At 35.9% G+C, this 16,399-nt stretch overlaps 1 protein-coding gene across 1 annotated transcript in view; it reads left to right on the top strand.

Annotated features, from left to right (window-relative positions):
- The window catches only part of LOC140458518 (fibrillin-1-like), a 574,711-nt gene that overhangs the window by 446,055 nt on the left and 112,257 nt on the right, over positions 1–16,399 (top strand). Inside the window, exons 32-37 of the mRNA XM_072553247.1 lie at positions 10,194–10,316; positions 10,973–11,095; positions 12,332–12,457; positions 13,496–13,618; positions 13,756–13,878; positions 15,497–15,658. Coding sequence (XP_072409348.1) covers positions 10,194–10,316; positions 10,973–11,095; positions 12,332–12,457; positions 13,496–13,618; positions 13,756–13,878; positions 15,497–15,658 — 780 coding nt within the window. The remainder of the gene's footprint in view (positions 1–10,193; positions 10,317–10,972; positions 11,096–12,331; positions 12,458–13,495; positions 13,619–13,755; positions 13,879–15,496; positions 15,659–16,399) is intronic.

Here is a 16,399-nt window from a genome sequence, read left to right as displayed (position 1 = left end):
GAGTTTCCACATTCTTCCTATGCCAGTTTCCACCCACAATCCAAAGATGTGCAGGTTAGGTGAATTGGTTGTGTTAAATTGTCCATAGTGTTCAAGCATGTGTAGGTTAGGTGAATTAGTCAGGGGTAAATGTAGAGTAATAGGGTAGGGGGAATAGGTCTGGGTGGGTTACTCTTCGGAGGGTCGTTATGGACTTGTTGGGTCAAATAGCCTGTTTCCACACTGTAGGGATTCCATGATAAGAAGGAATTGGGCTATCTTGGATCCGGTAATGTGAAATGAGGCAGGTTCGTAAGTGATCATGAGTTAAAGATTCCCGAGGAAATACTGACCATAATAGTAGACTGAGGGTAGAGTTGGCTAGATTGGGTTGGGAAAGGAGTTTAACAGGAAAGATGGTTGAGAAACAATGATAGATGTTTAAGAAATTAATTCATTATTCACAAGAAAGATGTATCCCAATGAGGAAGGATTCTTGGAAGGGGATAATCCAAGCATGTTTAGTAAAGAAAGTTAAGGAGGGTATCACATTAAAAGCAGAAAATATGAAAAACATTATAGATAAGGCAGAGGTTTGGAAAAGTTTAAAAAATGAGTAAAAGGTTATGAAAAAATATAGAGAGAGACAATGAACTTTGAAGGTAAACTATGAAATAAAAAGATGATAGTAAGAACATCTATAAATGTGTAAAAAGGAAGGGAGAGGCCAAAATGAACAAATGAAATGAGAAAGAATTTCTCCTCTGTGGAATTCTTTATCATAGAGGATGAATTGTTGCGTATTTTAAAGGTTCACATTGAGATTTTTAATCAGTAAGGGAATCAAATGTTATTAGGAAAAGGAAGGAAAGTGGATTTGAGGATTATCAAAGCAGCCATGATCTCATAGAGTAGCAGAGAAAACACAATGAGCCAAATGGCCCTCTTCTGTTCGTCCTTCTGTTCCTCTTATAGTCCTATTTGTTCAAAATCCTATTTAGCAAATGGTAGTATCATATAACATAAAACATGCAATATTAGTTCATAACATTTTGTACCTCGATACTTAAATTTCTTGAATGTAAGCTTTTCAAAGCTCTTCAAAGATGGACCATGATATTCAAAAAGATGAGGCTGGATATGAATCGATATAATGTGATGGCTAATATCAAAGTAGCTTGGTTAAATCAGTCCAACTTGGCTTCTCAGTAATACCTTATCAAACACACTGTGCTTTCTCACATTGGTGGATTGTATTGCTTAACTAAGCCAAGGTAGTTTTGAAGCAAAAACAGAAAGTGCTGGAAAAACTCAGCAGGTCTGGCAGTATTTGTGGAGAGAAAGCAGAATTAATGGTTTAGGTCCAGTGACGTTTCTTCAGAGCAAGTATTTCTAAATTACTGTGCTGAATTTAACCTCTTCAGTCTTTTCTGGGTCTGACTACAGTTGTGGGGTCTGTTGTTTTGCTAATCATGCTAAGTCAGAACTGTCTAGACCCTGCATTTGTCAGTGCAGTTTTCAAAAAGATAGCTGTAAATGGCCTTATGCTCTCCCCAAATAGGAACATGCTTTCAAATTTCTTGCAGCTTAACAAATGTTTAACAAAGTGGATATGGCTCATTGGTCAAATACTGAGATATGCCAGGAGTTAAAAGAGAAAAACCCTCTAATTGAATAATGAATATTACATACTGGTGTTTCCCAAATCGCTTCATGGTTAATGAAATGGCACATTGGACACCATCTGGTTTTGAGCCTTCCCATGCAACTTTGAGGTAGAATGACACTTCTCAGGTCCAAACGTTGGAAGCTTAGGTCTTAGTCCCATTTATGAGTATACATAGCAATCACTGGATCAGTTGAACGTTGTTACCATGCATTAGGAACAGGAGTACCAGGATGCTGCCATCAAGCTAAAAAGATCAGCTTACCGCACAAATGACAGATGTAATAAATGATTTCAGTGCTGGTCCAATGCCACATATGTAGGTTGTATTTACCAATGACTGCTGGAGTGTATCAAATGGCATGTCATTTTGGCTGTTGGCATTAAGCAGAGTACTGACTATATTCAAGTTACCTGTGCAAAACACAGAGCTTAATGTCTTATATTAGATTTCATTCTGTGGTTAATTTCTGAACAATCTTGAGAGTGCAAGGATTAGACCAACAATCAATTTCAGATTATCAGTCAAGATTTCAAAATTGCTTGCTTACACCAGCTAGAAGCTACTTGGCTTTATGTGCAGAGACCGGTTCTCTGCAGAAGAAAAAAAAATGTCCAAGAATTGCCTTTTTGAGTTAAACATAAGCGTGATGGAGCAATTGTTCCCTAGTGAATTCTCCATTGTGATGCATTGAGTAATCACCCTCATTGTACCAACCCTTTTCTTCATTGTGTAAACTGTTGATCCCTTTAAATGCAAATCCCTTTTTTACATCTGTCCTGATGAAATCTAAGATGCAAAAGGTTTGGTGGCTTGTCTTTTTTTTGACATTTCAAGTTGAAGGATTTCTATGAAAAATAATTCTCTGTAACATAACCTAACTGATAGTACATATAAAGAGAAGAAAACTCTCTCCAAAAATGAATAGCTGATTCCTCCTCATTGCGATTTGTTATACTACAGTTTTGAAAATATTAAAACTGTAAATGTAAAAATACTCTGGACGTTGATGAGTTGACATCAGCTGATAATGTACCTATTTCTAATGAATGGTAACTGGATAATACAGGTAAATTAACAAGAAACTTTAAACTAATCTCTAAACAAATCCTGTCTGGCATTTGTCTTTTTTTCTATATTTGAAAAGGTGTTATTAGATGTGATTCTGGAGTATTAGGTTGGTATGTAGTGTCTGCTTTATGACAATTGACAAGAAACACAAACCTTTAATACAATGCATGTTTGATGATGTATCTTCACAGGTAAGTGAAGACCTTACATTTTGAGTGTTCATTGAGTGGCACTTCTTACAGTAACTTACTAAAAATATGCATTTTGCATTTTACTGTTGGCAATAGTTTCTACTGAACCAGTGACTAACCCTAATGATTACTACATTATTCAGTAAGAACATGTTATCTCAATATAAGATAAATAACTGCATGAAGCATGCCCAGTTAAATTTGTAATGTTAAGTTCCAACATTTACCATGGCATTACTGAGTCCAACTTAAAACTAGTTTTAAAGAAGCAATGTACAGAACTAAGTATTTAACTAATTTGAAACCAAGTGTTACGACACGGAGGTTGAATCCCTCTGTTAATTAAAACCAAACACCAAGAAAAGCTTGCCTCGCCTCATAATCTGTTAAAATGTGAGTGACAGAGAATTCCTAAATTCCACTATTTAAAGAAAAATTATTTATGTTTTCTAACTCTGATTGCAAACACTAAACAAAAACTATTCACAAATCCAAGCCCTCCTTTTCTTAACTACTTACTATCTGACCCCAACTCTAATAAAACAATATGCTGTTCCAATAACACACTTATTAAACATTACATTAACTTAAACTCAAGACCACACAGTCTCTGCCTTCTTTGGTGTTTTCACTCTTTCAGCTGCTGATCTCTTTGTGTTATCATCTTTCTTTTGTACTGCAAGAATGTTTCACTGAAAAGGTACCTTTGATAGAGAGTGTTTTCTAATGTCTTTGAAAGCAAGACGTTCGATGGGCAGTTAGCTCTCCAGCAGTTGCTCACTGTTCAATGGTAGTTGCTCTCCTTCTAATGTTCAAATACCAGGTTTATATACCCCCCATGACACATTAAATGTTTATAATTTAGTTGGTTTCCAGGTGTAAAAACAATAAAATTTAAATTCCATTGGCTTCTGGTATCCTGGGCATAATTTAAATTAATTGGTTAAATTCAAATTGTTGTCAAAACAACAACCAAAACTCAGGTATCTATTTAACAGCCTATTGTTACATTTGGAACAGCCCGACCTTTAGCTGGCTACTATGGCTGGACTTTAAATTCAGAAAAGCACTTTCTAGCTTAAAGTGACCATACATGATTTCAACTTCATAACACAAGCCTCTGTTTGAACAGCTGATAAAAATGCACTTTTACTTCAGTGTGGTATTCTAAAAGTTGCTTCTGTTGATCTTTCTTGACCCAAAGATCATGGTAGCATTGATGAGTAGAGGAACAATTGCGTTATACTATATACTTCATGTAGCACCATGTAACCTATACCACAGTATGCATTTGTGATGGGTTTGTTTAAATTCAAAATATTATCAGATTAAACTCTCAACAAATTATAATTCTACTGCTAATAGGGTGTTATTACAGGATAATATTACATTCCTAATGTAATTTATTGACCCAGATCTAATTACTTATCTTTACAGAAAGGCAATGTTGGAGGTAATAAGGATTTAACAAAGCCTACGTTGCATTTTGAAACAATTACAAACATTTTTAAATGACTTCAAATGGTGTACTTTAACATTGTTTATTAATTTCCCTCTCCAGTATTTAAAAACAAATATTCAATTATTTGCTTTAATATTTGAACAGAACCAATATATCACAAGAGTTTGTTAAAAATGCAATTTACATTGACGATGTGGATAATTATTCTTATGAGTTTACATTAAAGATTTCAAAATGATTATACAAAATTATTAGCTTACACAGCTGCAGTAGGAAAGGAAAATGAAAATTTCCTAAAAGCTTGTCAAAATATAGTAAGGTTCACTATTTCTGGATAAAATTCCTTGCAAATTCTTTCATATCTCTGGCACTTCTACTAGCACCTCCCCCATGCTTTGAGTGAACATAAGAGATGTATTAGCAATATTTTTAAAAAATAATTTTCACAAGATGCCTCCATGGATTGCTGTAAGACTGCACACAGTGAAACAGCATACATTTCTGCATCCTATCCAAGTTCATACAAGAAGAAAAGGAATTTAATGTTAGTTAATTCCACACTTTTATGTGAGAGTTTTATTTCTATTAACCACACTCCATAAAACTCACCCCCACTAATTAGCAGCTTCCCAGATTTATAAAATCATTTCAAATCCAGTTAACTTAATTAATATATCCACCATATGTTCCCTCATTTGGTTAGTTCTCAGGCATTGCTTCAAGCTGTATTCAATAATTACACTTAGATTTTAATTGAAAAGACAAAACTGGTAGAGTATTAGGTGAATGAGTGATTTAAGTTGGAATGTATTTTCTGCGTAAATTGATTTCTTAAAATATTAAATTCATGAGATAAGTAGTATTTCTTATTGTCTGAACTTTTAAAGTAAGCCTGCTTTTAGTTGCACATTCCTGTGCTTTGAATTTGCAGTGAGTTGACTGCAGTTGACTGAACTGATAAGTTTTTATTCTTTAATCCTTCTTTCTTTGAAAATGTTTGCAAACATCATCCCTTATTTAGGAAGAAGATGATGCCCACATTTGTATCAGGGAGGATACGGACCCACGTTAGTCTCCTTAATCATGCAGAAATATCTGTTGTTCATTGCTACTTATCACTACAAAGCCACATAACGTTTTCCATAAATTTTCATTTTGGTCTAACCACATGCTTGAATTTCTACACTACTTTACACCAGGTTACTACTCGTAACACATCAACTTTTTTTTAAGTCATAGCCTGTATAGTGCCTCAGCAGATTTGTTGCGGCAAATTGTATAATAGGACAAATTCTATAGAATGCCAAAACACTCTGTGCCTTGCCACTTTAAATCTGATGCTGAATGCTGAAACTGTTAATTAAAATGTTAATGTTTCTCTGTCAAATTCCAACATCTGTACTTTGAAGCTTCCCAAATAAATAACTCTCCTTTTGCATTGTTGAAATACCATTCTGCACTGAAGCTCCATCCTGTGTTATGTCCCTAAGTGTTTTCAGCTCATTGCTATTGTCATCTCATGTTTGTGTCTTCATGGCTGTCCACATTTCTGCTTATCTAGAATGTGATTTTTTTTAATATCACTTATTTTTATGTTTACGTTTTAGAATTTAGCATTAGTGACGTATAGATTTTTCCGGGGTTCTGGAGAGTTTAATGATTAGCGTAGATATTACTGTAACCATGGCAATTTATTTTTAAAACAACTTGAGGGAGTTAGCTTCAGTAGTAAAGGGGGTTTTATATTTGTTGGGAGAGTTTTACAAACAAGATTATCAAGCTTGAGTTTTTTTTTAAAAACTCCCAGATCTCGATAAAGGCTTTTTCAGAAGCCTTTAGATAAAGATAGATGGAGAAGTGCTTCTGAGAAAGGGAGAAAATGTAAAAGTAAGGTTACTTTAGAAAAGAAGTTTAGTGATAGTCCCAGTCGTGAAGTCAGGATAAGACCCTCAATGGGGCTGTTTGAAGCTGGCAGGTATATGATTGCTTCTGGAAAAGGCTATCTGAACTTCCAGACTGGAGTTGAAATTACATTTAAATTAAATCTACTGAGGCGTTAGAGAAAGAGACTTTGTTTTCTGGTATGGGTATGTTTGGGTACTGTACAGGGGTGTTTTGGGGATCTGTGAAGGAGTTTTTTAGGGGATTAATGGGAGTGTATTTTACCATGCTTTTGAATTTTTTTGCATTTGTGTTATGAGTCAGTAGTCTGGTTTCATTCTGTTTTACCTCCTGCTTAATACACATGCCTTTTTGTTGTTAAAATCAAATCTGCAACATTGTATGCTTGATCACCTCATTAAAACCAAAATGAAACAATATTATCTAACAAGCCAGATTTCAGTCTGGTATCTGACTTGTCCAGTAATATCAGCTGGCATGAGGTAAGTGGATAACTATATAACAAGGGAGGAACAAGCACAAAATAAACTTGAGATTTTGGAGATTTGTAGCTCAGGATGTGGATTAGGTTGTAAGTTTGCTCATTGAGCTGGGTGGATTTGTTCTCAGACATTTTATCATAATGCTAATTAACATCACCAGTGAGCCTCTAGTGAAGCGTTGGTGTGTTCTGTCCCGCTTGCTATTTATCTGTCTCGGTTTGTTGTGGTGGGTGATATCATTTCCAGTTCTGTTTCTGAGAGATTGATAAATGGGGTCTAAATCAATATGTTTGTTTATAGAGTTCCAGTTTGATTGCCAGGCCAATAGGATTTCCCGTGCATGTCTTTGTTTAGCCTGTCCTAGGATGAACGTATTGTCCCAGTCAACCTGATGACCTTCTTCGTCTGTGTGTATGGATACCAGAGATAGTTGGTCATGTCTTTTGGTGGCTAATTGGTGCTCATGTATCCTGCTGGCTAGTTTTCTGCCCGTTTATTGCAGTCCTTCCAGGGTATTTTGTATATGACATTTGTTCTGCTGATTGTTGGTACGGGGTCCTTTAAATTCATCAGGAGCTGTTTCAGTGTGGTGGTAGGTCTGTGGGCTACCATGATGCCTAGGGGCCGGAGTAGTCTGGTTGTCATCTCTGAGATGTCTTTGATATATGGTAGGGTGGCTAGAATCTCTGGGCGTGTTGTGTCTTCCTGTTTAGGTCTGCTGGAATTGGTGGACTGTTCTTCTCTGTACCTGTTGTACCTGAATACATTGTATAAATGTTTCTACTCAGCTCCTCGTAGATCCTGGGTGCTGCAGTGTGTTGTGGCTCATTTAAATAATGTCCTGATGCAGCTCCATTTGTGGGTGTTGGGCTGGTATTCCTGTAGTTGGGTATCTGGTGAGTGTGTGTGGCTTTTCTACAGACACTGGTCTGCAGCTCTCTAGAGGTCTCCATTGAGTTTTCGTTCTATAATGATGTCTAGGAAGGGGAGTTGGTTTTCTTCACCTCTTTGGTGAATTTTATACTGATAAGGATGTTGTTTATGTGTTTGTGGGTTTCTTCTCATTTGTTGCATTGCATGTCATCCCCGCAGCGGACCCAAAGCTTGGACTCAATCGTGGGAAGGACAGTCCATTCTAGCCTCAGCATAACTCTTCTGATAGAAGTCCTGATATTGGTGAACCCATAGATGTCCCGTTGATTTATTTGTAGATCTGTCGTGAAGTGGGTTGTGAGGCATAGCTCTGCTGGTTTGTGTATGCTGTCCTTGCTGATGGAGTTGGTGCTGTCAGGTGTTTGTGTCCTTGGTTCGTCTAGCAGTGAGGCCAGTGTTTCTTTGGCTAGGGTGATGTTTATCGATTTGAATAGGGCTGTCACACCGAGGGAAACCATGACCTTGTTATCCTCTACCTTGGTGTCTTTGATGAAGTTAAAGAATTCCTGGGTTGAGTGGATAGAGTGGGTTGCGTCTTCTACCAGGTATTTCAGTTTGCGATGCAGTTCCTTTGGTAGCTTGTATGTTGGTGTGCTGGGAAATTAGATATGGGTCTGAGGGGGATTATATACAAAATACATTGCAAGGACTGCAACAAACATTACATTGGACAACGGGCAGGGAGCTATCCACCAGGATACATGAGCACTAACTAGCCACCAAAAGGCATGACCAACTATCACTAGTATCCATACACACAGATGAAGAAGGACACCCGTTCAACTGGGACAATACATCCATCCTGGGACAGGCTAAACAAAGACCTGCATAGGAATTCCTAGAGGCCTGGCATTCAAACTGGAACTCCATTAACAAATATATAGATTTGGACCCCATTACCTAACCTCTCAGAAACAGAATCCGAAAAGATATCACACACCACAATAGGCCAATACAGGTAAATAGCAAGCGGGTGAGAACACCAAACCTTCACTGGAGGCTCACTGATTATGTTACCTAGCATGGTGACAAAACGTCTGAGAACAAAGCCACCAGCTCAGCGAGCAAACTTACATACCAAAAAGTAAACAATTGATACTGAAGTTTAGTAAAATTAAACAGTATATATTGCTTCAAACTTTTGAATAATAGAGATGCTTAAAACATATGAACTACTATTCTCAATATTGTTTTAAAAACACTTAGTGCATCCATTTTACATCTCTATCCCTCCTTCATGTCTTGCTTTGGACACCCTCACAATCTGTTCCATTTGGTCCTCCCCTCCACCCTCTCGATGGGCCACATCTGTAATTACCTGTGTTCACACTCATTTCCTTCTAAAATGGTGGGGTGAGATGTGCTACCTTCTAAACCAAAGCAATCATTCTAAAATCAATGGAATTTTTGGAAGATAATCACCAATCTATGAAGACCTTCAACTTTCAGCCCTATTAATTTCTCAAGTGCAGTCTTGCCACTAACATTAATTTCGTGCAACTCCTTCAATTCTCTCTACCCACTTGGATCTCTACTTTTGAGAGAGTTCTTGTATATTCATCAATGCAAAGAGATGAAGTAATTAATTAGTACCCCTGCCCTTTCTTTATTCCCCATTATAAATTATGCTGATTCTGTCTTTGTTTTAGCCAGCTTTTATATTCCATTCTTATGTTTTTTGCCAGATTACATTCATATTCTATTCTCTGTTTCTTATTATTTTCTTGGTTCTCCTTTGTTGTATTCTATAAGTCTCCCAGTCCTCAGAATTACTACTGTTCCTAATAACTTCACAGGCAATTTTTAATCTCATGCAAGCCTGAATTGTTAGCAATGGTTGACTGAACATTTTTGAGTTTTTTTTCACCTTGAAGGATTGTGAAGTCATGCAATAGTTATTTAAAAGCTATCCATTTTCATACAGACATGCTTTTAATCTACCTCAGCTAATTTGTACCTCATGCCTTCATAATTTCCCTTATTCAAGTTTAACACTTTTGATTCAGAACAAATTACCTTATATTTAAACATAATGTAAAATTTTAAAATATTATTCAGACATTCCAAAACAACTGTGTTGTTTTCTCTCTGTAAACCTGTTGAGTTTTGTCCAACACTTATTATTTCAGATTTCCAGCATTTGCAATTTTTTACCTTTACATCATTTTTGGTTTGTTGCCATACATTTGAAAATGTAATCTATCTTATATTGATAAAGTATGGCCACAATCAAGGGTATTTTGTGAATCTCATGGTACTTATTTACTAGCACAATGAAAATCTTACTGTAACAACTTGTTGTTCATTTGGTAAGGTGTCATAACAAGAATGGTTTTCACCTTAAGTTCCTCTTCTCAAAAATGAAAGAAAACTCACAAACGCAGCACCTTCTTAGTTAAATATCATCTAAAATAGCATGTACAATTACATTCCATGAAGTGAGAAGGCTTTAACACAATCCGCTACTTTAACCTTTTATTTTAACACTATTTTTTCTCTGTTACAGACATTAATGAATGTGAGATCAGTGCACATAATTGTGACAAGTTTGCTATATGTACCAATACACCAGGAAGCTTTAAATGTGCCTGTGCAGATGGCTGGTCAGGAGATGGCATCAAATGTTCTGGTAAGAAAGCTTTTATTAAAGATAATTTTAATAAATAGAGGATAAAATCCAAGCTCTTGCTGATTTATTTTGAGATTTTCAGTTTCTTGACAATTGGCCCTGTTGTAAAATTAAAATTCAGAGTTATGGCCTTACCGCTAAATTATTTTCCCAACCTTACCAGCAGTGAATAAAGAATGATGCAAGTGGTGCCTCTGATCATATGAAACCAAATTCTCGTTATTCTCACAGGGGTGTTTTTAAGCTTCAATTCTAAACCATAATTAAAATGTTGGGTATTGAAATCTTCCCTTCATTTGAGTTGTCATGCTTCTTACATCACATAGGATCTTCTTTGTGTTGTCATTATAATTGCAGTGTAATTGTAATCATGGATCAATTGTCCGTCAATAGTATCAATAGGCAATATGAAGCATCAAAATGCTTTCATACATTAAGCAAGGATGTTGAGTTGTAATTAGTACTGGTCCTTACCTTTAGACTATTATAAATGTCCAGTCTGAACTAAATAGCGTGATCTCAATTCCAAATGTGATAGATTTCTCAAATGATTAATTTTACGTGGATGACAAAGTGGGACTGAATGCTATCACATGATTGGAGGAAACGTTAACCTATTCTGAATGCAATAACTATTTATCATTTTGTTTGCAAAGATGTGGATGAGTGTTCAAATGGAACCCATAAGTGCAGCCCCACTGCTGAATGCATGAACACAGATGGCTCATATCGATGTACATGTAAAGAGGGTTACAAAGGAGATGGCATGTTTTGTACCGGTAAGCTCAAAGATCAAATGCTTTTTAAAAAATATTCTTTTATTCATTATCATGCATAACTTTAATTACTACAAGGCATTAATCTGTTTATCTGTTAGTATACAAGATTATATTTTCCATTTTGCTTAAGATTTAACATTAAAGTAGACAAATGAAAGTTTCTTGTCCACCAATGTTGTTCTTGCTGTTACAACTTATATTTAAATAGTGCTTTCATATAACAAACCTGAAACCAAAAGTGATCAAAGGAAATTTAAAGGAAAGTGATCAAAAGTATGATTAAAGATACAATTTTGAGGAGGAACTTAAACAAATATACAGTTAGCAAAGTGGAGGACTTCCAGAATATAATTCAAGATGGTTTAAAAACACTAATGAAGCAAAAGCAGGAAACTCAGCTCATGGAAGTAACTGGAGCAGTAGGAGGTTGCACAAATAAGTAGGATGTAACTATATAGATAACTGCAAGGATTATGAATTTGATGTGTTGTGGGACCAAGTGTATTTGCAAAGGCAAGATGGTGGGCTGGCAAACTACAGAGTAGTCATAGTTTATAGATTATCTGGAAGGAAATTCAAAAAGTCAGCATTCACCAACAAATGAAGTCAACAATAAAGACAGAAGTGAGTAATTTTGCAGTAGATATGATTTCACTTTGTCATAAAAATTAGCATTAATATTAATTATTATTTTCTTTACAAAATCAATCTTTTCGAGAATCTTTTCATAATCTTCATCATTGAAGGCTTTAGTCCTCAAAAGAATTATTGACCTTAAAGAGTTTTGAGGCACAATTTGAAAAATAGGTTGATAATTATTGCATTAATACAATCCTATGTGGTTTGAAAGCGTCACCATTCACTGCAGGTTCCCTACAGTGAATAGCTGAATCTTTCAAACCATGAAGATTTCAGGTTTGGTCTATGATCTGTGCTGAATAAACTATCTAAACTGGAGAACTATTAAGGATACTAGAATTAGCTACAGTGTGCAAACATGGGGGTAGAGTTCCAAGTCCTGATGGATTTCCAGTAGCCTGTAGTTAGAATAAAGGAATGTGAGCAAAAGGATTCTTTGGAACTGGTTCTAAATATGTTTCTGAAAAGGGACTTCTCAGTATATGCTCCTTTGTGTTCTCGCCATTCTGGTCAGAATGAAATGCATCCTTCAATTTTTATATATAATAAAGAGTTTTAGTGTTCTCAGTATGTTGAATTTTTCATCTTTTGTAACAGACATTGACGAATGTGCTGAAAATGTGAACTTTTGTGAGAATGGCCATTGCTTAAATACACCTGGGGGTTACCGTTGTGAATGTGACATGGGTTTCACGCCAACTGTGGATGGCAGGGCATGTCAAGGTATGGATCATCTATCCATTTATAATGTGATTCTCTTCTCTCTAAACATTAGACATGCTGTGGAAATTTTATGTAACATGGATATTGGTATCCAAAAACTGCAGTGTGTTTTAACTGGACCATGTTACTGCTCAACTTATTGGACAATCAAATAATATATCAATTGGCCTTGCCTCTTGTCAGGTGGGTTCATGATACTGTACAGAACTTATCTGAAAAACATTTCCTCTCAATTTAGGTACTCAAAGCAGTTTCTGTTGCAAATAGACACTTTAATCATTTCATCCATGAGCACATCTTCATAAACTTTCCATGAGATGAGATTTAAAGGGCCATGTAAATAGTTGATTTCTTTTTAAAGATAAATAAGTATTGAAACTAAATTCTGCTGCACTTGTGCATTCACTTAGATTGGAGGATATTCAATATGACAATTGTGTTTATGGTGTATGGTGTAATGCAAAGATTTCATGAAGTGTAAATTCAATGCATGATTGATAAGATTAAGAAAGTAACCAATTTAAAAAGCCAGAATAGATGCACGTTCATTCACCCAAATGAAGAATTTTTTGGGAGCTATGAGACTTCCCTCCAACCACACTTTACAGTACATTGATACATATTATGTCAGACAGAGTCATAGAAATGTACAGCATGGAAACAGACCTTTCGGTCCAACTTGTCCATGCTGACCAGATGTCCAAAATCAATCTAGTCCCGTTTACCAGCACTTGACCCATATTCCTCTACAACCTTTTTATTCATATACCTATCCAGATGCCTTTTAAATGTTGTAATTGTACTGTGTTTAGACTTAAGATAAAGTTTTACAGCTATGGTATTAAAACTTGTTTTTGCGTTGCACTATTAATGTGACTTAATGAAATGTTTTCCAGAGTATTCTCCTCTGTATCTGTTGCAAGTTTTCAGAGATAAATAAATGATGAATAGATTTTGTTTTATATTTATCAGTCCAATGAACACTTATTCTATGTTCTACAAGGCCATTTTCTGTAAGTTCTTAATTTTTTTTTCTAGATATTGATGAATGCTCATTTGCTGATATTTGTGTCTTTGGAAGATGCCAAAATCTTCCAGGACTCTTCAGATGCGAATGTGATTTGGGTTATGAGCTGGACAGGAGTGGCGGCAACTGCACAGGTGAAATGTTGTCTTCTCTTGATAAATTATATTAGTAAGGTATTAATTCTCAGAAATTTAGAACAAGTAATGAAAGCTTTACAGTGATTAAAAGCTTGTCTTGAAAACATCTAATATGTTTTGAAAATCTTTTACAGATGTCAATGAGTGTGCAAATCCAGTTAATTGTATAAATGGAATTTGTGTTAACACCCCTGGAAGCTATGTTTGCAACTGCCCATCTGAATTTGAGTTGAACCCAACTGGAGTGGGATGTGTTGGTATGTTACAATTCATATCAAACAACTTGGATAAGACAATTTGTGTCATAATCATATTTTAGAAATGATCTCAAAGTTACCAAAAATAAACATGGGAAAGCTACTCATTTTAGAGAAAAAATATTGGTGAACTTTAGCACCTCATAGCATAGTGTGTTGAATGCAGGTTCAAACCTATTAGTAGAGTGTTACTGATTTTCAGAGTCATGGAGTCTCACAGCATAGAAACAGGCCTTTGCTGTTTATGCTGTTCTATGCTCACCAAGAAGCACCAAATACCCTAACTCCATTTACCTGCATTTGTTCCATAGCATTTGTTCAAATGACCTGGCATTTTAAGTGCTCATCCAGACATTTATTAAATGTTGCTCCACCACCCTCTCAGACAATGTGTTTAACATTTCCATCACCCTCTGGGTAACAACAGTTTTCCTCAGATCCCCTCTAAATAACTTACTCCTCACCTTAAATTTATGCCTTCTGGTCTTAGACATGTCTGCCATAGGGAAATGATTTTCACAATCTACCTTGTCTATGCCTCTCATAACTTTGTATACCTCCTTCAGGTCTCCCCTCAGCTTCCTCTGCTCCAGGGAAAACAAAATCATTGATCCAATCTTTCCCAACTGAGACCTTCCATCCCAGGCAACATCCTTATAAATCTCCAGTGCAGTCATGTTCTTCCGATAATGTGGTGATCAGTATTCTATCTGTAGCTTAACCAATGTTTTATAAATTATAGCAAGGCTTTCTTTATGCACCTTTATACCCACTAAAACATGTAATAATTTCTCCTTCCTTATTGCGCGTAATTTAAGAATATCTCAAGGAAAGGTGGATTCACCCCCAGAGGAAGTAGAGAATTATGAGTTGGCGAGTTATATGGAAATGCACCTTTAGCCCTCTCAATGGCAGATTTCATCGTAATATTACTGGTAACCTGTAAGCAGGCAGATAATGAAACTCTTAACCTGGAATAATATAGATTGCATAGAGAACCAATATAATAGAATAGGTGATAAAAGTATTTTTCATAGAATTTATTTGGGATCAGCTTGTAGCAATACATTACATTGATTCATGTCCTGGGTACACCATTAGAGCCCAAAAGTCATTTTCATGGTATAGAGGATGTAGAACTGGATACCAAAAAAGAAACTAAAGCTGTGTAATCATTTATCATAATGGTTAGACTCGTTGGTATCTGGTTTAAGGTTTTCTTTTTCAGGTCTGTGCTTGTGCATACAGCTTTAATTTAGAACTGTGACCACGTTCTGATCCATTCTTTCAATTTTAAGTAATTCTTTAGTATTAGCTATGATAACTGTGAAGCTGCTACTTCTTATTGGGTTTGATAATTTTAAGTAATCTGTTTGAATATGTTACATGTTTGGGAAAGATGGTCTCTAAACCCAGAACTCTGGCCCAGAAGTAGGGTCACTACCACTGTACCAGAAGAATCCTATTACATTTATGTGTACAACCACAGTTTAACGTTGGAAGTGCCTTTTAAGGAAATATGCAAAATGTGGTTCAAAGGTATTTCCCTTCTATAAACTACTTAATATTTACTGCAGCAAAATTATTAACATTTGTAAATGATGCATTTTATTACTAGATCCTCGCTTGGGCAGGTGCTTCTTGGAATATTCATTGCGTGGAGATAACACCCTTTCTTGCAGCAATGAGATTGGAGTGGGAGTTTCAAGAGCATCTTGTTGCTGTTCTTTGGGCAGAGCCTGGGGGTTTCCATGCGAACTGTGTCCTTCTATCAATTCATGTAAGAGTTTGGAAATGCTTTAAAGCTATTTTCTAATTTCATTTGTGGTATTTCACTCTATCAATATAGTACTTGCTATTATATCGGTATATTGAGATAATTAAAAATTGATTATTATTTTGCTGTACAGTTTTTCTGTAGCATATAGTTCTTTCTCATTCCAATGCTATGTAAGTATTTGGATGATAGAAAGTCATACAGCACAAAAGTCGGCCCAACCCGTCTATGTCGACCAGGTTTTCTTCACTGACCTAGTCTCGTTTGGCCCATATCCCTCTAAACCTTTCCTATATATCTATACAAATTACTTTTAAATGTTGTAAATGTATCCACCTCTACCACTTCCTTTGGCAGCTCATTCCATACATGCGCTACCCTCCATGAGAAAGATTTGCCCCTCAAGTCACTTTTAAATCTTTCCCCTCTCAACTTAAACCAAACCCTTAATTTTGGACTCCCATGCCCTGAAAATGTCCCAACTTATCCAACCTGTCCTTATAAATCAAATCTTCCAGCCTTGATAACAAGCATTGTAAAACTTTTTTGCACCCTTTCTAGTTTAATAACATGCTTCCTGTAGCACGGTGACCAGAATTATATGCAATACTCCAAATGTGGTCTTACCAATGTCTTGTACAGCTGTAACATAACATCTCAATTCCTGTACTCAGTGCTCCGACTGATGATGGCAAGCATGCCAAATGCCTTTATCATTACCCTGTCTACTTGTGATGCCACTTT

This window comes from Chiloscyllium punctatum, chromosome 33 (genome assembly GCF_047496795.1).
Source record: "Chiloscyllium punctatum isolate Juve2018m chromosome 33, sChiPun1.3, whole genome shotgun sequence".
NCBI lineage: Eukaryota > Metazoa > Chordata > Chondrichthyes > Orectolobiformes > Hemiscylliidae > Chiloscyllium > Chiloscyllium punctatum.
This window is presented reverse-complemented; position numbering and strand designations above follow the sequence as displayed.